Source organism: Cynocephalus volans, chromosome 1 (assembly GCF_027409185.1).
Source record: "Cynocephalus volans isolate mCynVol1 chromosome 1, mCynVol1.pri, whole genome shotgun sequence".
Taxonomy (NCBI): Eukaryota; Metazoa; Chordata; class Mammalia; order Dermoptera; family Cynocephalidae; genus Cynocephalus; species Cynocephalus volans.
Window position 1 is genome coordinate 111,714,790 of NC_084460.1, and position 24,439 is coordinate 111,739,228.

A 24,439-nucleotide genomic window follows, 5' to 3' on the forward strand; every position below is an offset into this window, starting at 1 on the left:
CAGGTCTTAGACTTGCTGAGGTTGGAGTGCAGATATCAAGACTACCCAGAGGTCTTCTCACAAATTACTTGTGTGCTCTTCAGAATGGCACCTCTACTTTAGATTCATTTTTGTATATCCTGCACAAAGAAATTGAACAAGATGCTTTCTGCTACTATACCACAATACCACAGACTAAGTAATTTATTAAAAAAAAAATATTTCTTATGGTCTGGAGGCTGGGAAGTCCAAGAGCATGGGGTGAGCATCTGGTGAGGGTCATCCCATGTTAGAAGGGCAAGGGCGGAAGAGAGCACTTGAGAAAGAAAGGAAATAGGGTTGAACCTGCTTTTATAACAACCCCAGTGTTGCAATAACTAACCCACTCACATGATAATGGTATTAATACCATTCATGATGGCAGAGTCTTCATGACCTAATGACCTCTTCATGGCTTTACCTCCCAATACCATTACAGTGGCAATTAAATTTCAGCATTAGTATTGGTGGGGACATTCAAACCATAGCAGTACTCTTCAGGTATTCTCTCTGCTTTAGCCTTTGAAAACTTTAAATGACTGATCATGGGATTAAACATTTCATCCTGGAGAGGGTGGGGCTTGAATACCAGGCTTTGTCTCTTGTGGAGAACTTGACTTCTTTCAGGGCCAGTTATTGTTGGAACAATGTTCTTAATCCTTCATTCCCATTATTAGCCCTGATTTTATTTCTAGTGTTGAGGAATAGCCTTCCAACTTCTTTATTTATGACTTATAAAGCAGGTTAACATTTTAGAAAACTGCATTCTTAGTTTCTGAAGCTATATGTATAGGTTTAATTCTTCACCTCTGAACTGTTATTTTGAAAGAACATTGGTAAAGTGTTGAAAACACGGAACATGATTAAAATGATAAAGAGCCAGTTGGTGATGTCTGAAATTGTGTGATTAGTAATCTTTTCTTTGGATAAACTTGATATACATTAGCAATATAGAGCAAAGTGTGTCCATTAATAGAGGGGAGTTAGCTTCGTGTAAAAGTTTGGTTTTCAATTCTGGCTACTCCACTGTAGAAGAGCTACTGTTATACAGAGAAGACAAGCCAAGATAGAGAGAATGCTTCCACCATGTCTTATGAGGAACTGTTACAGAAGTTGTAATGTGACTTTGAGAAGACAGTAACAAGGGGTGCCAGAGCGAGACTTGGAGGACTCCAAAGGGTAGAAATAAATTAAAACACAGAACTTCCAGAGAGGCAGATTTCCATTCAGTACAGGAAAATCGTTTCTGACAAAGTGGTCCAAAGATAGAATGGGCTTCACTAGGAGGGGGTGAGCTTCTTCCCATTACAGAATTGTTGAGCCTTAGCTTAGTGACCCCTGAGGATACCAAGATGTCCAAGGGCCAGTTTGTGGTTTAACTAGATGACCTTCCCTTCCAACCCAGAGACTTTTTGGTTGTGCTGCTAGATATTACTTACTTCCATAGTCTTCTTAAAATAAAATTATACAGGTAACACAATTCATTTGATTGATAAAAGAAAATATAAGCCATACTGTCATCACTGAATAATGAACATATTGTTACAGTTCCTTGAAGTATTTTTTAACCTTTTATAAAAATGTAATATACATATAGAAAAATGCACATATGATAAATGTACAGTTCAAGGGTTTTTACAAATTGAATACTTACATGTAAAAAACATCCAGATCAAGAAACAGAACCTCACCAGTCACCCAGACCACTCCACTTCCCACAGAAAGCCACCACTGCGATTTCTAACCACGTAGATTAGTTTTGCCTATTTTTGTACTTTATATAAAAGGAACCATTCAGTATTATCAAGTATTTTTAAATCATGGTTTCATATTTTGAGTCATGTTTAAATAGTGGCATTCTTATTTTCGATAGATTTTACATATGCCTAGTTATCTAACATACAGTTATTATAGTCAGAATTTTAATGGCCATATACTTAATATACTAATATTTGAGATTTAGTTTTTCAGTTCTTCACTATTAAAGCCTTTGGGCATGTAGCTTCCCTCCCTCGCCACCCTCCTTTCTCCACTTTTATCATCCCACCTAGCATTTCAGGTTAATTCCCATATATGGAATTATTAGATCAAGTGGTACAATGGATTTTTAATGGTTTAGATTCATTTTATAAATTTTTTTCCTAAAGTTACCAAATTATACTTCCATTCGTAATGCATAATAGTTCCTATTTAAACATATGTTCATAAGTTTTAAAAAATATGCCAACTTTACGGGAATGTTTTTTCTTGAATTATTAAAGCTATGTTTTTTCACATATTTGTAAACCAATTGCACCTTTGGTACATATTGTCAGCCACTGTGCTAAATTCTCTTTAAACATTAACTCTTTTACTTCTTTAAACTAACTTTTAAAGCAGATATTATTATTAATATTCTCATTTTTCAGAAGGAAAAACTGAGAAACAGAGACATTAAGTAATATGCCCAATGTAGTGAAGCCAATTAGTACCATGTTTAGAGTTTACTCTAAATTCCATACTCTTCAGCCTGGTACTCTACTGTCTGTCACATATATATCCTTTTTTGCGGAATTGGTTTTTTAAAAAATCATTTCTGTATTGTTAGTGTGTTTATCCAATTTATATGAGCTTCATATATATATTTATAAATGTATTACCTTAATGGGTATTTATTTTTAATTCTGTTCCAGTGTGGAAGTGTATACAAGTTGGTTTTGATTAAAAAAAAAAAAAAACTTTTAATCAAAGGTTAGGATCTAACCTGATTTTTTAAATGACTTCTCTCTTTTTCTAATGCCACTTAATGAGTGGTCTTACCATTACTCATTAATTTGTGGTGTCTCTTTTGCTATATATTTAGTATGCATGCATGCATGTTTTATTCCATTAATGTCTGCCTATCCCTATGTAAACACTCCATCTCCCCCATTTTATTATAGATTTTCTTAGCCATCTTTGCAATATCTTTTAAGAAAGAGGGCTTGCAAGAGTCCAGTTCTGCTTTAATTTTATTAAATGCTCTCTGCTGTGTCAGAGGACATGATCAGTGTGCTGTCTAGTCATGGCTAGGATAGGATCAGAGTGGAAACTTTACCAGATGCACAGCCCTTTCCTTTATCTCCCTTTTGGTGAGATGGAGAATTGTCATTTCACCAGCTTTTGTTCATTCCTTGTTCTGTACTAGGCTTACCTGAGGAATCTTTGCATCCTTCATGTGCTTTGGTCGTTGTACCATCCTTTATGATGCATCTGTGGCAGAGCCAGCACTGGCACCTGGGGTGTTTCACTGTGTTGCTTGTTACTTCACATTATACCAGCTGCATACTAAGAAAACTATGTCCTAATCACAGCACCTCATTTCTAAGTGGGCTTGACAAAGTATCAGATTTGGAGTTTTGATACAAAGTAAAGCATGATTCTTTTGCCCAAAGGTATTACTTTACTTAAATAAATGGGAATGTGTTCATGTCTCTAGCTTTTAATGTAAATGTTTAATAAGGTAGTGTGTTTTACTGAAATCTTGACAAACACAAAGAGGTTGGATTTTATGCTTTATAGCAGAATGTTCTTTGTGGGGCAGAGTGGAATGAAACATCTTAAATATAATATGACTAAATCTGTAAGGTCTGATATGGTAGCTATTAGCCCATATGGCTATTTGAATTTGAATATAAATCTAAATTATTTAAAATACAAAAAATTAATCTGTCAGCCACTAGCCACATTTCAAATGCTCAATAGTCACACATGGAAAATATTGGGATAATATAGAGGATTTGTAAAATTTCAGGAAGTTCCTTTATACAGTGTTGGTGTAAATGATTCAAAAATGGAGGAAGATCTAGGAAAAAGTAAGAGTAAATATTAAGATGTACTTTATTAGTGTCTGTAAGTTTTGGTGCAAAGAACCCTTTCTTTAAAATATTGATGATGACTGAAACTTTGAGATGTCATGGTTTCAAATGATTTCATCGACATTAATCAGTAGAGCAACAAGGTAGATACATTATTGGTTACAAAGATAGGTCAATACTTATTATTTATAACTGAAAGGATTAAGAAGCACTCCACAGCCCAGCACTTTAAATATCAGAGAAACAAAGGCTGCAGGTGTTTGAGTGAGTTGTTGGAAGTTCTTCTGTTTCTAGAAATATGTGGTCCTCTCCCATTTGTACCCCTGTTGGTTTGGGATGAACTGCCTTTCTCAGTCCTTTACAGGTTTGGGAAGCTTAGAGTGAGACTCTTTGAATCTCACACACTTGTTTAATTTCAGACCCAGTCTGATGCTGAAAAAATCTTACTATGAAAAGAAAAGGAAACCCAACAAACTACAACCCACGTGGATGCCATGATCTTTTATTGAATTAGGATAATATGGAAACAGAAGACATGGTGTGATATGTGCCGGAGATTTATTTATTATTTTACGAAAGTACCTGACTGAAATTTAAATAAGGGTAAAACCAGGAGTATGTCTTGTCCTTTAGCAACAGATAAAAATTAAACCTAATTGAATTCTATTTCTGGAGTACTCTGCTTTCATTTAATTCCTTTGGCACCCAGGATCTTGTGTTTGGTTTGTTACTAAGATGAGGGGGTGGAGGTTAGTATGAGAAATTCCATAATGAATAAGTTGGAGCCATTTGGTGTTATGTCCAAGAAAGCTCACATGTCCTGGTTAAGGCTCTGTGAAGTGATCTGGGCCCTCTTAAGTGGTGGCCCCAAGATTGGGTTTAATCCTGTGGTGTGACCACTTTCACAAGTCTTTTTAAGAGCCTAAGTACCATAAAATGCTTTCACAAAAGCCTTCATTCCAAAGAATGTATATGTCGGCTCATGTCAAGAGTTCTTAGCATAGAACAATGTGCCTAAAGCTGTAATCTAATAAACAAACAGATAATCTAGTTCAGTTTTGTCTAAGTAATATAATGTCTCTATCAAACTATTTCCTGCACCTTTTGCTCTATTCAGAAAGAAAGGGTTCTGCGTGGGAATGTATGTGTCTTTTCTCTTAATAGGAGGCCCTGTAGCTCATGTGACTGGATGTCCCTAGTTGTTTACGGTGGGAATTTTCCGTCTTGGTAATTTGGTATTTCACTTTTTTTTTTTTTTTTTATTGTAAAGGGTGGAAATGTGTACACCTTAATTTAAGAAATATTGTTGCATCATCTCCATCTCCATTAACAAGGGCCTGGCCAGACAGTTCTTACTTGTTTTTAAGACTTTCCACCAAACCTTTACATACCCATGAAGTCAAAGAGAACAGGCTATTTCCATAAAGTAGGTTTAGACATCCCTGAGGTAGGATTTGCAAGGGTTCAAATACTAGGTAGTCCCCTTTAGACCTCCTGGTGAGCACTCATTTGTCCTGTGGAGAACCATGACTCAGAATGGGTAGAAAATCACTTTTTGTGAATTTCTGGATATTAAGAGTCTCATTTTCATTGTGGCAGTGAGATGTAGGAGTCAAGGTCAGTCATTTGTACTGTCCACATTCAAGTTGCCTTTTGCCTGATCTTGCCTAGAAAATTGTACGTAATACTCTTGGTAAGCACCTACATACAGTTAGGATTACTGCCCAGTCATGGCATCAGGGGGCCTTTACTAACTATACCCTTTAAAGAGAAGCCTGAGTCTCTTATTGCCCTAAATTGGTCCTTGCACTTTGAGTGATGGAATCATAAACCATCCATGCTGAAAGAACCTTTAAAGGCCATTAAGTGGGTTCCTTCAATTTATAAAGCTTGGATCTCCTTTTAATATTCATGTCAAGTGGTCTTTTTGCTTCTGCTTGAATAATTCCAGTTATTTGTTACTCTTACATTCTTGAACCAGGTAGTTTCTATTTAGTTTTCACTGTTAAGCCTCAGGATTTGTAAATGCAGTTACACTCTATTGATAAACCTTTGTTAATATGTTACTGTAAAACTTTATATTTTTCCTTAAAAAAACTTGTAATTTTTCTTTCTATATTATAATAATGTTAGAGGCTCAGTCTTTTAGTCTCAGTTATATTTTTGTCTGAAGAGCTAAATACACTTGAAATGAAATAGTTCCTATCATCTCTGGTACATGCTGTGTATAGCTTCACCTTTTTGCTAGATTACAACATTCATTTTTCTCAGTGTGATAGATTTTTTTTTCACCCACCTTTTTAAGACATTGCCATGTAGACCATCACAGAGAAACCCTGTACTAAGATTTTTCATTCTATTTATAAGGTTCAGTTCTCTAGGCACATTCTTAATCTCTCTGAAGCTTAGTTTCCTTATCCATAAAATGGAGCCAAGAAAGCAGTCCCACAGGGAGAGTATGTAACTAGCTTAGCAAAATTCTAACTAAGATTTGCTTCCTGATATTTCTCAACCTAACGTCTAATAGGATATTTTCTTAAATGTGGTAGCAAGATAATAGTTACAAAAGGAAAAGAACAATGTGTGGGAACAAACTAGAACTATTTTAAGTGATATGATTAAATTTTTAGAAATGTGCTGAAATATGAAGAAATTCTTGGAAAATTATGTGATAATATGCACCATGAATTCTACACTTACTCCTGTACCGATTATTTCTCCTTTGGGTATTACAGTGCTGTGTGCAGACGCTTCTCCTTTATGGTACTTTGTGGTAGGCAGAATAATGGCCCCCAAAGATGCCTAATCTCTGGAACATGCAAATATGTTAGAATATGTGGCAGAGGGTAATTAATGATGCAGTTGGAATTAAGGCTGCTAATCAGCTAACCTAAGATAGGGAGACTACCCTGGAGTATATGGGTGGGCTCAGTGTTATCAGAAGAGTCCTTAGAAGTGGAAGAGGGAGACAGAAGAGGTCTTTGAAGTGATGTGAGAAAAAACTCAACTTGGCTTTGCTGGCTTTGAAGGTGGAGGAAGGGCACCACAAGCCCAGGATTGAGGGCAGCCTTTAGACACTGGAAAAAGCAAAGAACGGATTCTTTGTAGAATTTCCAGAAAGAAATGCAACCCTGCTGACATCTTGATTTTAGTCCACTGATACCCATGACAGAGTTCTGATTTATAGAACTGTAAGATAATAAAGTTGTATTGTTTAAAACAATGAAGTCTGTGGTAATTTGTTCTAATAACAAGAAAACTAATACAAACTTAAAAATATTATGTTGAAAGTTATCTGTTTATATGTCTGCTTTCCCTTCTAGACAATGAATTCCTCAACAGCAGCAATGTTGTCTTAAACAAATTATCTTAACACAGTCCCACATTAAAGGAGCATTAAATGTCCTGTCTGACACTATAGAGAACTAGTATTTCCTGAGTGCTATACACGATATGCATTGAATCTTAATTTTCCCATCTGTAAAATTAGTTTGTGGATCAGGTTTGGAAAACTTTTGTGTAATTCCAGTAAATATTTTAGGCTTTTTAGGCCTTGTAGAGTTTGTCACCAATACTCACTTCTGCCACTGGAATGTAAAAGCAGTCATAGACAAGTAAATGAAGGACATGGCTGTTTTCCAATAAAACTTTATTTACAAAAACAGGAAGTGTACTGGATTTGGCCATTTGGCCTTTGTTTTCTGATCCCTGGAATAGTAAGCCTCCTTGTTCTGTTCCAATTTCCTTCTAATCTGATTGTTCTGTGAGTTTATAAAGTTGTAACATTAGTGTCAGTTAAGCCAGGGAATTGCCAGTAGGACTTGGAGAGGTAACTCAAGTGATGGGATGGGTCTATTTATGAGAAGAAGCATAATATTGCAGACTCAAGTGCCAGGAAGGGAACTGCCACCATGTCCTTGGCAAATGGGCCTGAGACAAATGCTCTAGGGATGAGATATAAGGAGATCCTTGAATGCCAAAGCTGAGCTCACTGAACTTGAAACTCAGAGAACTGGAACTATTGTTGGAGGAAGAAAAGGGAGCAATAAATCCATTGCACTCTGGTATGAAAGACCTTCCGAGGCAGCTGGCCAAATGAAGCAGGAGGAGGGAACGAGTTCCCCACTCAGCTAAATTATGACCAGCTCTGCTAAAATAACAAGGTACCTGAACTTCTGCCCAGAAGACGTCACCAAATTGCAATTGGGGACTGTCTGTCATCACATGATCTCCTAGTGTGAGGACTAGAAGAAAGCAGAGTGAATGAAATACAAGGAATGACATTTTTCTTGGAGTGCCTCCCTAGAGACAAAACTTGATTTTTCAAGAGAACCTCTTACTTTTTGAACTATCTATTCTAATTCAAGAAACATAAGTTCTAGGATGATGAGTACCCAATAGATTTTGGAGGTCTTTTGAACTTTGCATTGATATGGGACTTAACCACTGTAGATGTGGGGCTATGGGTTTATAGATCAAAGTGGGCAAAAAAGAGCCCATCCACAACTAAGCAAAGAGCACTGGGATATGTTTGTTAGTCTGATTGTCTGGTTGTGGTGGTGGTGGTGGTGGTGGTAGTTTTGTCTTGGCTATGTCACTGGATTTTGAGGACAGAACTGCCCTCTTTGGTATGTTACAATAGCTTGTTTATGTCTTCTAAACTGTTCAAGAACAGTTTGTCCATTAAAAAAAAAAAAGAAAAGTGACCTAGTAATACTCCCAGACCCAGGGAAACGTCAGGTTAATCAGTTGCGGAAGGACTTGATGTGCCAAGTCAGTGCCGCCTCTGAGCTCTGCATGAGATTCCTTTCCAAGATTTCTAAACATTCCGGGAGAACACAATATTTGTTTATTTGGCTGCTAGGACTTCATTTTGCTGTTGTTTTAGTTATGCTCTGATGCTTCTCTCTCTCTCTCTCTGTTTGTCTTTACCCCTAATTCTTTGGAACCACGGTGTGCTGAGAGCCATGTTAAGAGTATATATAGCATATACTCAGTAAATATTAATTACATTTTGTGTTTGAGTTTCTAAATATTTCTGAAGAAAGTGTTTATGGTTAAGTCACGTTGAGAATCATCTCACAATAAAAATAATTTATGTTAATGTAGGATGTTATAGTTTTAAAAGTATTTTTACATTTATCTACCTTGGTCTGCACAACCCTGAGCAGTATAAAGGGCAAGTAAAAAAAAAAAATGAGACTCAGAAGTTTCATGATTTTCTCAAGTTCATTACCAGCTAGTAAATGGTCAGGTATAACTAGAAGTGATATATTTTAATACCACAGGGCTGTTTCTTTTATATATCTAAGTCACCTAACTGTAGCACTGATCAAGGGAAGAGGGTATTCCTTTTGTAGAGATCATCCGCATGGAGATGTTCCCTTGAGTCTCTTTCATTCACTCTCTTTGTCTGTGTGTGTGTATCACACTCATGCATGTACATGCACAAATATAGCACACACATACACACACTTTGAGATTGATAACTGCTCAGTTTCTCAGGTTCTTCCTTTAAAGGCTGAGTCATTTGGCCAGGATTTAACTTGTTGTAGTTGTCAAGAATTTATGCATATACCCATTTAGCAAATATTTTTTTCCAACTCTTCTCCCTCTCAACTCCATGAGGCATTGGAAGAACTGCTGTTGGGAGAGAATGATAAATCATACATGTCTGCCCTCAAGGGGCACACAGGGCAGAGAGGTAAAGGGCCAATGCATTTTCTGCAAGTCACACTGTGATGAGTGCTCTAGAAGTGCTTTAGAGGCTAGAAGGGAGAAGATGCCTTTGGGGGCAGCCAAGGACAGCTGTGTAGGGTTGGCAGGTGACCTGGGCCTCCAGGAATAGCTTGGGTTCAGATATGAAGAAATGGTGGAGGAGGAAGTCCTGATGGAGAGGAAGGTGTGAGCATATTTTTGGGATCTGGGAAGCAAGGGAAGGCAGTCCGGCAGATCACTGGGTATATGGCTTAGCAAATGTGAGTATTCTGAAACGTAAAACTTCCAGAGCTGTTGTTTGCAGCAGTAATCTCAAAAGATGCATACTCAGCAGAGCATTCCAGGGGGTGTGTGGTGAACAGAGCTTGTCACATATCTCTCCATTTCCTCATAGGAAGCCCATCCAGTTATAGGATTCCTCCCGTCCAGAATGAGGTTCTGTTAAATCTTGGGAAGCCCCAAGCAGGGCCTTTACCAAGCTTTCAATAGTCCTAAACCATAATTCTCTAAAACTCCAGCATAATTGCCATGAAATCAGTTGGCCATTATGTGAGGGTTTATTTCTGGGTTCCCTGTTCTATTCCATTGGTCTGTATGTCTGTCCTTATGCCAGTACCACACTCTTTATATTTCTGTAGCTTTGAAATAAATTGTGAAATCAGGAAGTGAGATTCCTCCTACTTTGTCTTTTTCAAAATAGTTTAGGCTTTTTGTGGGCAGAGGGGCAATGGAAGTTTTTAACATGGCTACAGTATATAAGATGTGTTGGAAAGGACCAGATTAGGGAGAATGGAGACCATTTAAGCCATTTCTTTAGTCTAGATATGATGTAACTATGCATTAAGTATTCTGGTGGCAGTGGAGAAGGAGAACAGTAAATGAATTGAAAAAATTGGGATAATTTAATATATCTTGCCTGCATTTACAGTAAGTGGTTGGGACAAAAAAAGGGGGGGGGGTTGCAGCCTTTGTGTTTGGGAGCATTGTGATGGAGTAAATAGAAAAATAGAAGAAAGAAGAGAAGGTCAACAGGTCAGTGGGAGAACATATCTGCATCCAATTTTAAGCACTGGTTTGGCTGGCAAGGCTCAGCCAGCAATCAAAACGCAGATGTGGAGTCAGGGAGCACCATGATTGTTCTGGGTCTAATGTTGCTTATAATTGTACATTCATTTAGATTTGCTTTTTTAATGTAATGCATTTATGGTTACCATGGTGGCAGGAGCCAAGCTGAAGCAAATGGTTAGGGACAGTGGCAAAAATGAAGATCTGGTTAAAGGCAGTTACATGAAGCTTCTCAGCCTTGCCTTAGCTAAAAGTAAACAGAGTGCTAGATGGCTGTTGACATGTGTTTTATTTTGAAGTGACTGTTATTACTAGGGTCTGAAATCCTTAGCCTTGATCTCTTGGAGCCTAATGTTCCTGTTCTCCAGCTGAGAGAGACTAATTCACCATCTTGTGTTGTAAACACTCACTCATTTTAACTGATTATACCTCCAATGATTCTCAAATCACTAAAATTACTAATTGCTATTCCTTACACATCAAAGAGTGAATCCTGAATAATTAACCCCAAATAAAATTAGATGAATTGGCCCTTTTAATTAGAGTCCCTGCTGCTGTTTGTTCTGAGCTTCCTTTTCTTACTGTTAAGAGACTTTTAGAATGATTAAAACTGTTTAAGACTTAAACAGCCAGTGACCTTTTAATACAATATAAATCCATGAAAGCAATATTTCAGCTAGCAGGTGGTGAAGTAAATTTTTGGAGCAAGTACCTGTCAGTTCCAGTATTCCTTTAGAAAAAATAAATAAATAAATACATGCCAAAAAACAGCCACCTTGAAATGAAATGAATGTCTCTATTTGATTTTTTAAAGCATTTATACATTTGCTAAGCTTTAGTCCTGATGAAATAAATGGCAGGGTTGAAGGAGAATGAGTAATGGTTGGCATCATTTTACATAAATAGTAACACGAATTTCTCAGTGAGAAGAATTTGAAGTCATTTGTGCATAAAAGACGAAGACTGGAGAAATCGCAGAAGGCCCCTAGGCTCATGTAGCCATTCTTGTCCTGGAGGATTCTCTTGAAGCAGGGGAATGGGCCCCAACATTGGGGAAGAGGAAGTTTCATGGGATTTCATTGCTGCTGACCAACGAGCTAGGATTACCAGCCTATCCATGCTGCATTCAGCCTGGATTTTGTTGAAGATATTTTACGTGTTCCTGCTCATCTCTTCCAAGTCTGTTAAATAGTAAGAATCTCTTCTCTTTGTCGTCTTCTGAAGTTGTAGGGGTACAGCAGTTTTTCTCATCATTCCCAAGAGGTCCCTGTTTTTACACCACAGTGCATGGCACTAAATTTGCCATGTAGTGTGGTGTATGAGTTTGTTTCTGTTGCTTATAACAAAATACCTGGAACTGGGTGATTTATAAGAAAATGAAATTTTTTTGCTTATAGTTTCAGAGGCTGGGAAGTCCAAAGTCGAGGGAACATATCTGGTGAGTCTTCTTTGGTGGTGGCTTTACAGCAATGCAGGGGTCTCAGATGGCAGAAATGGTGGAGCAGAGAGAGAGCAGCATGTCACATACTCTCCTCTTAAAGTCCTCAGAACCACACCCCTTACCACCATTATTAGTACATTCACTACCACATGGTACTAAAATCTAATCACATCTTCTAGGCTCCACCTTTCAATTATCATAATAGGATTTCCCACTCTCTTAACAGCCACATTGGTGATCAAGCTACTAATACCTAAAACTTGGAGGACACAATCCATATCATGTGGTAAATGTGTTCTCAGCTAACAAGTTAGGAGATTTGGGGTCACAGTAGGTTTCTTGGTGTGGTTCTACACTATTTGGCTGTTTCCCTTTACCACACTGGTGAAAAATTCTCCATCTTATAAAATAAAGTTATGGATAGTTCATTGGCTTTTGCTCCTTACAATTTAAAACATAAATTTTGACTTTTCATTCTGAAACAATTTCAGACTTTACAGAAACATTGAAAAATAATATATTCTCCTTTAGTCTTCATTCAGTTTCCCCAAATGTTGACATCTTATGTAACCACAGTAGAGTCACAAAACCAGGTAGTTTACACTGACACAATATTTCTTCCTCATATATAGACCTTATTCACATTTCATCAATTGACCTACTAAGATCCCTTTTCTTGTTTAGGATCCCATTGAGAATCATATGTTGCGTTTAGTTGCCATGTCTCCTTAGTCATCTTTAATCTTCGATAGGTGTTCAGTCTTGCTTTGTTTTTCATGGAGATCAGTGACTCTAATTAACCAGGGTTACACATCAAAATCACCCAGGAGTTTTACAAGATGCTTGTGTCTGGGGCCCAACTGTAAAGATTCTGATGTAAGAATTCTAGTGTGGGGCCTGGGGATACGTGGTAAAAGAAAGTGCCCTGTGAGATTTTGATGCACACCCACAGTTAAAAATCAGATTTCTTTCAACACCTCAAGCACTAGCATTTTGAAATTATGTCCATAAGACATCTTCTCTTACCTTCCCTCATTTTCTTTGCTTCTTCTGCATTCCCATCTCTCCTTTAAGGGATGAGATTTGATTCTTCAAAATTGCTGGAGGATTTGAAGGACTTTCCACATATCCTGTGTATGGGATATAGACACTTTTAGTACCTATTGACAGATCTTTTATCATGGAAGAAAGATCAAGTACAGTACAGAGGGTTGCCGTGTTTCTGGAGGCTATGGTGCCCCCATAACCAGGTGGTAACTTAGGGATGAGGACTCAGTTCCTGTACTTTGAAGACATGCTCCTAGCAAGATAAACTGTAAACAAACAAAAAACCCTTAACCAGATGCCTACTTGAAGACTGTGATCAACTGTCTAACTATTAGCATCATGAAGGATCTATGACCCACCAGTATTACAGTACTGGTGGCCCAAAAAGGGGCAGTGTTGACCATGGGAAAAGTACATGTGTTCATTCTGTCTGAGTTCAATCAATTCAGTTTCAGTGTTTATAGATTTATACTATTAATAATTAGTAATATTACTGCTGTTTACTGAGCATCTCCTAGGTGTTCTATATGCTATATGTAAAACAGAGAGCCTGCCCTCAAGGAGCTCCTAGTCTACTAGGGCAAACCGATGTGCAATGAAAATAACAAAGAGCAGAATAAGTGCTGTAGTGGAGCCGAGTCAGGAAGGAACGATGCATTGGCACTGGAGATAAGGATGGTCCATTTTATAGCCAGATACAGCAGTGGTAGAATAAGTTAGATGACCTGTTTAAAGTGTTTTTATTGGGAAATCACACTCCTTCAGGCTCCATGACTGTCTTTGAAAGGAAGGTAGATTTTTGGCCTCAGTGGTCATCACCCTGTGATCATCCATCTCTAAGAGGAAGGGATAGTTTTGGAATATTCTGTCAGCATGCTGATATTTGACAGCTTCTTTTCTCAGTGGCAAATTAAGATTTTTTTTTGTTTGTTTTCTTGCGATGTTCCCTCATTCTCTGTCCACAACATGAATTTTTAATTTTTATTTCATTTTTAAATTGAGAATATTCTGCTTTTTAGTATTGGAGCTGAAGGTATCTCAATAGCTGGTAGAAGATTGATGCATTAAGCTCAACTCATTGCCCTATTTATTTTGAACACATCTTTGGAAGCCAAAATATATGATGTGGTTTGTTTACATAGCAATTACTGTGTTTTATAAGACAAATGACACTTGGTGTATTCAAAAGTACTATTTAGTTCTAGTCCATTTGCAGAACTAGACTGTCCTCTTAATATCATACCATTTGAAATCCATTCAAGGTTTTCAACTGAGAAGCTGAATTTGTTATGTGACAAATGGAAACCACTGTGTGGTAGAGAAACATGATTACATGCCATACACTAAGGTGTTCCACCTTTGTACAGAGTATTTATTTATAATTGGACAAGAGTACTGTTGAACTCAGTGAAGTCCCCGAGATTCTATTTTAGCTAAATATGGATGAAACTGTCCAATTTAAAATCAGGGAGACATCATCTACTTTAAAGATGATAATTCTTCTTGCTTTTAATTTGAGAACCTCAAAGAGCATTTCAAGCTAAGTTATTTAGAAAAATGACAGAGACATTACATTTTGGCTAGGGTAAATATAATGATGCATTGAAATTAAATGCTGGGTTTTAGTAGATTCTGCAATTCATTTCAAAGTATTTTCCTTTTGATTTTTAAAAAATGCATGCCTGGAATTCACATTTATTGTATAATAAGACAAAAGGAGAGAGAATAAAAAACAGTACTTATTATCTCCTGAGCTATAGACAACCTCTGCTAACATACAGGTTTATATGAAAGTGGGACATATTATAAGCACTGTTCAGTAGCCTACTTTTCCCCTAACATGGTAATATAACAGAAACAGCTCTTCATGTCTTTCCCCAGATATTTCGTGCTCACTCCTTCACTAGATATAAGTCTTTGCCCAATACCACCTTGGTGAGGTATTTCTCAACTTTTTTATTTAAAACTGCAGCATCTCACCACTACCTTAGTGGTCCCATCCCCCTTACTTGCTCTGCGTTTCTTTACAGTAGTCATCACCATTTGAAATTTAGTATGTTTTATTTATTTGTTTTTTAAGCATCCTTCTCTTCCTGCTATGGTATAAATTCCACGGGGATGGCATTTATTGTTTATTTTATTTATTTATTTGTTTGTTTGTCTCCCCACTCCCCCGCCCCAGGGTCTAGAATGATGTCTGACATAGAAAACACTCAGTTAATAAATACATGTCAGATATAGATCAACATCATCATTTTGATGACTACACCATTTTCCAGTGTGTGATTGACTGTAACTTATTTTTCAATCAATACCATATTGATGAACATTCTGATTTTTTTCCATTTTATTTCATTGTGATGAAGATTTCTGAACTTGCTTCTCTACACACTCTTCAGTTACTTTTTTGGTAGGATAATTTATTAAAAGTGGTATTGATGACTTAAAGTTTATACTTTCAAGGGTTTTGATGCCTATTGTCAAATTTTCTTGGGAAAAGTTTTATTTATTAACACTTCTCATACTAGTGGTATATGAGTGCTGGTTTCCCTATACCATTATCAATCCCGTGCTTCATCACTATTTCTAATCTTAGTCCTTCCTTTTAAATGACATTGTATGTTAGAAAATTAAGTACTTATCAGAATCAACAATTTGTTTTTGAGTTAAAGAGGTGAAAATAAAAATGTAAGAAAAATAGGAAGTTTAATTTTTCTAATGTATAATTATACATAATAAGATCTAAAGATGTCTAGCATGAGAACTAAAAAGATTACTTTGTCAAGATCACATATCTTTTCATTTACAGAGGATGTGTCATTTGAGCGGGGGGAGGTTGTTGCTATTTTGATGATGTTGACGACAGGGAACCAGGAATGCCCAAGCCTTGCCCTGATAATTATCACTTCTCTCAGAGCATTCTCAAAGGAGCTGCACATTCAAGGAACAGGTGAAAATGGAAATTCAGGCGCAGCTTCATTAATAGCTACATGAGTGCTGACGTCCCTCCAGGACAGAGTCCGTGGTCCCACTGAGATGGTGCACAGGCTTTGTTTGGCTCTAGGAATAAGCAGACTTTTTATCCCACCCACTCCTCACACCATTGTATCTTAGGAGCCAGCGTGCTCAGGGAGCTGCATCCCTGAAGGACTTGGCTTGACATCCTGATCTTCATCTTTAGAGTCAAGGAGAATGCTCCAGACAATAGCTGGCTGGTCTTTCCTGGGAGCCAGATGCTGCATAGGTCTGAAGCAGGAAGTAGAAGAGAGAGATGCCCTAGATGCTGTTTTCTAAAACTGAGATCCTTACAGTAACAGCTTGATTGGTCAAATTAGCAACCCCTCCTTTGTCAGAGAAAAGAGCAGAAGTGGGATGGGAAAAGAGCATGAAAGGTCCTCATCTGTGTAGAAAGAACACGTTGAGTAAATCAAGGAAATTCTTTTTATACTTTTAGTTGTAACCAACAGATAATAAGTAGGTTGAGAAAACTGAGAAGGGATGCATTAAATGGGACTTATTCTCTGTTGTTCTCTTGGCCTCTGCTGCATTCCAGCATTTCCTGGTGGTTTTTAAAACTGATGGTTTTTAAAACTTTACTCAGCTGAACATTTGGAGATGATACATTTGTAGGTACTGAAAAGTTTTTTTTCTGTGTGTGTGTGTTTTGTGTGTGTGTGTGTGTGTGTGTATGTGTAATTTTAAAAGTATAAATGGGTAAAATAATGACAGATTCCTCAGTTGCAATGGATGAAGATCTTTTTCAGGCTCTGTATTTCACTAGTTATATAACTTTGAATAAACCATTTTACATGGAAATTGAGGCATAAATGTATTTTGCATGTGGGTAGGCTTTGGATGGGAAGGGAAGAGGTGTGGAGTGAACCAGGTTTGTAGGCATATGTCTGGCCACTTCGCCTCTTCTAAAAGTGATGTTTCTACCTTAGATTTGATATACCATTGCCTATCATTTATATATATATATATATATATATATATATATATATATATATTTAAACTTTCCTGTTTGATTTATTCAATGCCCTGGTAAGTCACAGGGTCTGGGAGTTGCATTGGGATGACCCCAGCAAGGCAGAGAAGACAGGGCATGCACTAATGTGAAGGTCTACAGCTTAGGATTTCTAACTGGAAGGTACTGCAGCTCATTCATCCAGGTGCTTTTCTCCAGGATGGTAACCACCTAAGTGTCTAAAGTGGATATACTTTCATCGTTTCATTGTTTTCAAAAATCTACCAGAATGGAAAGGACCTCCTCTCCCCCAACTCACATATACACATATTTTGTTCTTTCCTTTTTCCCATCTTCCTTAAACATGGGAATTCTTCTTTCTCTCTAAAGCTGAGCTTATTCTTACTACCAGTTAGAAACACTTTCCCTTGTTTACTTGTCTGTTAAAACGGTGAGCTAGAAGTCGGAATTCTCATAACTTACTCTCATTTAAGACAGTTATTAAGAGCTTTTCATTCCACCTATCCCAATCAGTTTATGCTTCCCTCCAAGATCTGTTTTCTCTCCCTGTATCCTGTTTGCATCTGTTTCCTAGACATTTACTAATTTCTCAACATCTTTTAAAAATGTGAGCTCCACTCTAAAGAATGCAGTAAGAAGCCTTTGATGGTTGAGCTTCAAGAACTGAAAACTTTGGTCTGACTTAATAATTGATCTAAATAAAGTAGATAATTACCATGAGGTTATCACTAGGGCTTTTAAAAATCTGCCTAATCTTTTCTAGCATATGCAGTCTCTGTTGTTTTCATGTTTTACCTTCCATTTTCCTTTTCTGTTCCTTTTCACCCTCCCATGATTATCATCAACCTGTGCTTCACTATATTTAAGTTCTATTAGAGAAATAGAGTAAAGAGGGATGTAGTTGGAAGGGACCTCAGAGACAGGCAATTGTAACTTTTTATTCTAAGACTAATCTGCTGTGAAGTTTTGGGCTGTTCATGTGGCTTTTTTGGGCTTCTGTTTGTGCCTTTCGAATATGATCTCCAAGATTTTGGTTCAGTTCTGATACTGTCTGATGCTCTGACAATTCCCTATGACATAACAGAATCTGATGAAGTGTAAAGCATACTCAAAAATCCTTTTAAAGTGGATATGAAGAAGACAAAGGTACACATAGACATTTTTGCCTGAAAATTAGGCTGTGAACTAGAATTTGGTAGTCATGCCTTCAGTAATCTAGACCTCTTTTACCTCATCACTTAATAACCCATTGTGAGCATTCTTCTAATACATTATGACTTTTAAAAGCAGAGGAGAACTTGGTGACAGTTCTTTTTACCTAACAGGTATTAAATATTTTTTCATGGAGTCTGTTGCCAAATGTGGGTCAGATGAGAGTTTCTTTATCCTGGCCGCACGTTAGAGTCACTTGGGCTTTAAAAGGGTACTGGTGCCTGACTCTACCTCCCCACTCCCTGTCCTCTGTCGCCAAGATTCTGATTGAAGTGATGTGAGATGGAGTTTGGGCATCAGCATTTTTAGATAAGCTTCCTTGGTGATTCTCATATGTAGCCAATGTCTAGAAGCACTGGAGCACTGAGTGAAGTTAATAAAGGTTTATGAGACTTATGACTCTAATAAGGATATGGACAAAATATGTCTATAGATTTATGCACCCGGTAGAGTAAGAGAAGTAGAAGATTTTCTGTATGATATAAAATATGTTATTGAACCTTTCTAATCATGTGGGTGTAAAGTAGGAATGATATGTTACTTTGCTTAATGCAATGGTTCTCAAAGTGTCGTCCCAGACACAATAGCATCAGAATCACCTGAACACTTAATAGACATGCAAATTATTGGGACCCTCCCTACATCTATTGAATCAGAATCTCTAGGGAGTGGGACTCAGCAATCTGTATTTTAGCAGGACTTTCCAGAGATCCTGATGAATTCTAAAGTTTGGGAACCATCAGCATGGAGGGTTGCTGTATGCGTGAGAGGTAGCATATGAAAATCTTAGCACATTGCCTGGTGCACAGTGAGATTCCAGGAAACAGAGTTCTCTAGAGATAGCATGCTTGACTGCTTGGTAGTCTAAATTTGGCTGGGGGTTAGACTTGATAGATGTTAACTACTTTTTAAATTCTAAGACTGTCATTTATAAGGCAAATGGAGGCCAACTGAATCATTTTGCAGGTGTATCAGAACAACCAAAACAATCCACCTCCTCCCACTGTGCCCATCCTTCCATTCTTAGACTCTTCTTTTTCTGAAGACTTAAGTTGTGATGTGTTGATACTATCTGAAAGCATCTCATTTAATAATAGAGAATGCTGTGTTGAATAGCTGAAATGCAAGGAAAAGCTACTTATCCATAAATAGAGGAGAATATTTCCCCAGTACATCAAAAGCATTATTTTTAAAAGGAAAAGAAGTAGAGAAAATGTTACAAAGTGGAAGTTTCTGTTTTCCCAGCAGAATTTTTTGCAAAGACTATTTAAAAAGATTCCATACCATGAAGCATACAGCTCTTGGATATATGTACATACTTCAGATCTTAGACATTAGATGTTTTCTTTCAACAGCTCTAGCCTCAGTGTGCTGTTCTTGTTGGCCAGAGATACTGGGTTTCTTGGTATCCCGAAACCTCATTACTTCCCTCCTGGATTGTATATAGATTTGAAAATTGGATGTTTCTTATTCCACTTTCTCTTAATCTGTCCTGCACATACTTTTAGATTAGTTTTTTAAAAATCATATTGTAACCGACTGTTTCTTTCTTAGAAATCTTTGGTAGTTATCTATTGCATGCATGATAAAATTGAAATCCTTTGTTAGATGTGAAACACACTTAAAAGCTTATTCTCATCACCTTTCTTAGTTTTATAACTCGCTAGTATTATTTTCCATACCCGTGTTTTTGCCGTGTTATGATTTGCTCTTTATTCTCTATGCCCTGAATTTTTTGACCTCTGTGCCTATGTTTCCCCATCTTTCTTCCTACGGTGGACTTAGTCTCTACATCATAATGTTTGGCATTATGGCCTTCTTTGTTCTTCCACCTGGACTTAAGCCTTACTTTATCTTAATTTCTAGAAGTTTGTTTGTACGCCTTCATAAATTGCATCTTGCATTATCCTTACTTGCGTACATATTTTTTCCTCTTCTATTTGATTGAAAGTTTATTGAGGGTAAGTACCAAGTCTTGTACAATTCAGTACCTCCATCCCCCTCCCCATTCCCTGCTCTTGTTAAATGTGCTCAAGCTCTCTAGACTAGCTTTAATACCACTTCTAAATATCAGATCTATTCCTCTTTATTCTTCTGAAATTTAAGGCTACTAATTAAACCGAGGAGAACTAGGGTAGGGAATAATTGCTATATAAAGCAAAAATTACGTGTCAAAGCCAATTGCAAAGGAGTAAAATGCCAGCAAATATATCTTTTTAAAGAGTACTATAAAATTGCTTACTAATTAACTTCATGTGTCTATTTTCTTTCTGTAGGTGATTTTCTTCCACCGCCACCTCCACCTCTAGATGATCCCGGTGTCCTCCCATCTGGCTCTGGAAACTTTCCTCCTCCACCACCCCTTGATGAAGGTGCTTTCAAAGCACAGGTAAAAGCTGTGGTTGAAGTCATGTTAATAAGCCATGCTAGAAAGCTCATGAATTCAGTGACTGTTTCTGTGATGGATAAACATTTATCCAGAGCCTATGGAGAGCTTTACAACTTACAAAGCGCTGCAGTACTTTAATGCAAAATGCCCAACTCACGCTTGTCAGAGTTCTGCTGGCTTACACTCTGAAGCCCTGGAAATCCTTTTACCTACGAATTTTATTTCAAAACCCAAATCCATTTTTTAGGAATGCCTTTTGAGAAGTCCACATTTTCTTGTTATCCTGGGGCACACAGCCACACCTTTTTATTGCCTTTTTCCCCTCTATCCACAAACATTGCATTCTAAATGATAGGGCTGACATTTTAAGGCTCTGGTTGGTCACCATGGGTCCTAATTGGTCGGCAACATCTTTCTAGCAAAAGCAAAAATCCTTAGAGTTTTCTCTTCTGGGTAAGTTCAAGGATGCAAATTAAAAGTATGTATCGATTGTATAGAATTATTGTGTTCCAGAGAGCACTGATTGCAAAGTAGCTCAGGTCTGGAATCAGAAGTGACATTAAAAGTAGTTCTCAGTCTATGATCACAGGTGACTGGTGACCAGCTGCCACCATTTAGTCTGAAGATATCATCCATGTTAGGAAGAAAAACTAATAAATTCATACAATTTTTGTTGTGTTTTTAGGTGTGATCATTTTAATGTAGATGTACTGAAATAAAAAAGGATTCTTGTCTTTTAGAGAAACATCAGAAGTATTTGTGGATTAAATGGAATGGTGTCTGGTATTTGCTTCAAAATAATGAGTAGGAAGCTACTGAGTGAGAACATAGGTGAAAAAATATTAGTTATGGGTTGATAATTGTTTGGTGCATGCAGGTTTATTCTATTATTCAGTCCATCTTTTCCCATAATAGGAAGTATAAAAGAGGAAAAGCCATAGGAAATAACTGCTAAAATGGTTTAGTCCATTGTCTGACTTTATTTCTCCTAAATTTCAAGTTGAAGGAGATAAAGGAAGAAATGATTCATTCATTCAACAAATATTCTATGTTTCTCTGTCGGCATTTTTCAAGCACTAGGAGTTCTGTGGCAAAAAAGACAGACAGCTCTGCCCTCATGGAACTTACAAGTTGGTAGAACTAGTGGAAGTAAGCAAATATACACGTCATGAAGTACATTAGAATGGGATAAGTGCTATGGGTAGGGGAAGCTGGGAGGGGGATATGGCTTACCCAGGGTGGGCATGGTCATAAGGCCTCACTGAGAAGGTGACACTCAGACAAAGACTTGAAGGAGAAGAGGAGGGAATGAGCCATGTGGATCTCTTGGGGAGTGTATTTTCACGTACCAGATGTTTAAAAATAGCAGAAGCTTTTTATATTATTGATCAGTTGAAATTAGGAAGTTCCAGTTTTAACCAGTAAGTTACAATTCAGTTTGAAGCACAAATCTTTCAAAGGCTGTTAAAAATTTTGTTTCTTGTATATACGAGTACTCGTATATGTCACAGAGTTCCTGCATTTTTATTTTTATTTATTTATTTTTCTGTGGTAAGCTAGTAAAATCAAAGATCAGATGCCAGTAATGAACAAGGGTCCCACAAAGTCTATGCTTATTTCATGCAACAGATAGAACTTTTGGCAAATAAAAATAATATGATTTTCTTTTCCTTTTTTTTTTTTGTCCTTTTTCATAAAAATTAAAAAAAAAATCCTTAGAGTTTCCTTTTTATATACCTCTGCTCTTATTTTGTTGGGGGTGGTTCTTTGTATATCGCTTAATATGCATAATTAGAAATTCTCTTACTGTATTTTTTTCTCTTTGATCATTATGGAAGCTATTTTGTTACGTTTTAAATCTTTAGTTCTCAAAAGGTTGTTTGACCTAGTGACTGAAGACTTGTGTTTGAAAACTAGCTGAGCAGCTTATTCTAGTTGTGTGATCTTGAGCAGGTCACAGTAAGTCTCAATTTTCTCATAATTAGAAAGAAGGTAAATATACCTTCTTACAGTAAAATGAAATACAGATGTATTTGAAATTGATAAACTGAAATGGCTATACAGATATTTTGATGTTATAGTATTACTATGTAAATCTAAAAATAACAAGAATAAAAATGCTTTGCCATTTAAAAAAAAATTCAAACATGGGGCTTTCATAAAATTACAAAAAGTCTTTTTCTGTGTGGACCTTGTTCTGGTAAATGTACTCAAACCATGGCTTTGTTTTTGAAGAGGAAGGAAATAAACAAAAAGCCTTTTGCTGTGTTGGCTTAAGTTCTCTGCGAAACAGAAGGGAGGAAGATAAAAAATAAAATAGAGTTTGCCAAATGGGAAAGGACAAATCTGGGAGGGAGAAGCATGCTTTTTTTGAGACTCTTCATATGACAGATCGTTGGCGAGTTCAATAGAAAATGGACATGACTTTCCTTTGTGCAGTAGTAACTTGGGTGTGATAGTGTCTTGGCCCTTCTCTGGCTATATTTGCACCACCTTAGATAAGAGCTATAAGGTAACCTAAAGTAATATGATCACTGGAGATAATTTTGCCCTTTTTTCTCTCAGCTATGGTGAAACCTCATGTTGCCAAGTCCATATTATTGTTGATAATTCTGTGTTTTCATGTAGAAGTCTGTTTATGTTTCTAGCCAGATTTTTAGGTCAGAGCCAAAACTATGTCTACTAAGTGTGTCTATCAGAATTATAAGATTTTCAGATCTGAAGGAGACCTTAAAAATCATTTAGTCCAATCCGAGCACCAGACATCTAGTTACAGCCCTTTCCAGTGTTTGCTGAATGAGTTAATCACCCCCCCCCCTTTTTTTGAAATGGAGAAACTGAGACCAAGGAGATGTGGATCCTATAGTTTCTGCCAGAGCTCTTACTGAATTTGAGAAATCTTGACTCCTGACCTTGACCTTCTTTCCACTGTACCAAATGGCTGGGGTTCTTGGTTTTGCTTTAGTCCTCTGTCAGGCCCCAAGATTCAGAGTAGGGGGGTTATATGCTTTTATCTGGAAAGACCAGGTGCTGCTAAAGTTTTACTTGGCTCCATGAAATTTTAATATATGTTATAAACTTTTTTCTTTGCAGAAGGCAAATAAATATTTAGTGTCAAGTGTTCTTGTTTGGAGAATTCTCATTTTTATGAGAAAAGATGAATCTTGGAAAACAAGTGAGGGATTTTCATCTCTCCTTTTCTATTCATTCAGACATGATGGCGTGTTTGCTAGTGTAACTCCAGTCCCACCACCTCAGAAAACGGACTGTTTTTTGTCCATCACTGGTTATTCTAAACGTTAAAAATTTCTTCTTATTGAACTGAAATTTGTTCTTTATGATTTCCTCACAGTGATTTTCTTCCTACCCTGTTAGAAAATGATGCACAGTCAAAGGAATGGTCAGGCCAGGAGAGAGATAGGTGCTGTCTGTCTCTAAGAGTCGAGGTGGCTTTCCTAAGGTGAGATTGACGACAGGGCAACATAAGCTATGCCCAGAATTAGTGGAAAAGTGGAGGAAGAAGAGACATCTCTGAAGTCATTTGTTTTCAGGTCAGTCTCCAAAAGCTTTTAAGCAAACTTGGTCCTATTCTTGTGAAAAATATTCAAAGCTCATCTATGTGTATGAGGATGGTAGCTGATAATCATTTTTCCACTTACCCATTTTACGTATTTCATTTAACAATGATAATTTGAAAGTCTCTGGAAGTTTTAGCTGGCACAGAA

General features: G+C 37.1%; 1 protein-coding gene across 10 annotated transcripts in view; it reads left to right on the forward strand.

The window, feature by feature from the left end:
- LPP (LIM domain containing preferred translocation partner in lipoma) overlaps window positions 1–24,439 on the forward strand; it is a 670,167-nt gene that overhangs the window by 262,925 nt on the left and 382,803 nt on the right. For all 10 annotated transcript variants that reach the window (XM_063111732.1, XM_063111742.1, XM_063111717.1 and 7 more), the window contains one exon: window positions 20,602–20,714. In XM_063111732.1, the coding sequence (XP_062967802.1) occupies window positions 20,602–20,714 (113 nt within the window). The remainder of the gene's footprint in view (window positions 1–20,601; window positions 20,715–24,439) is intronic.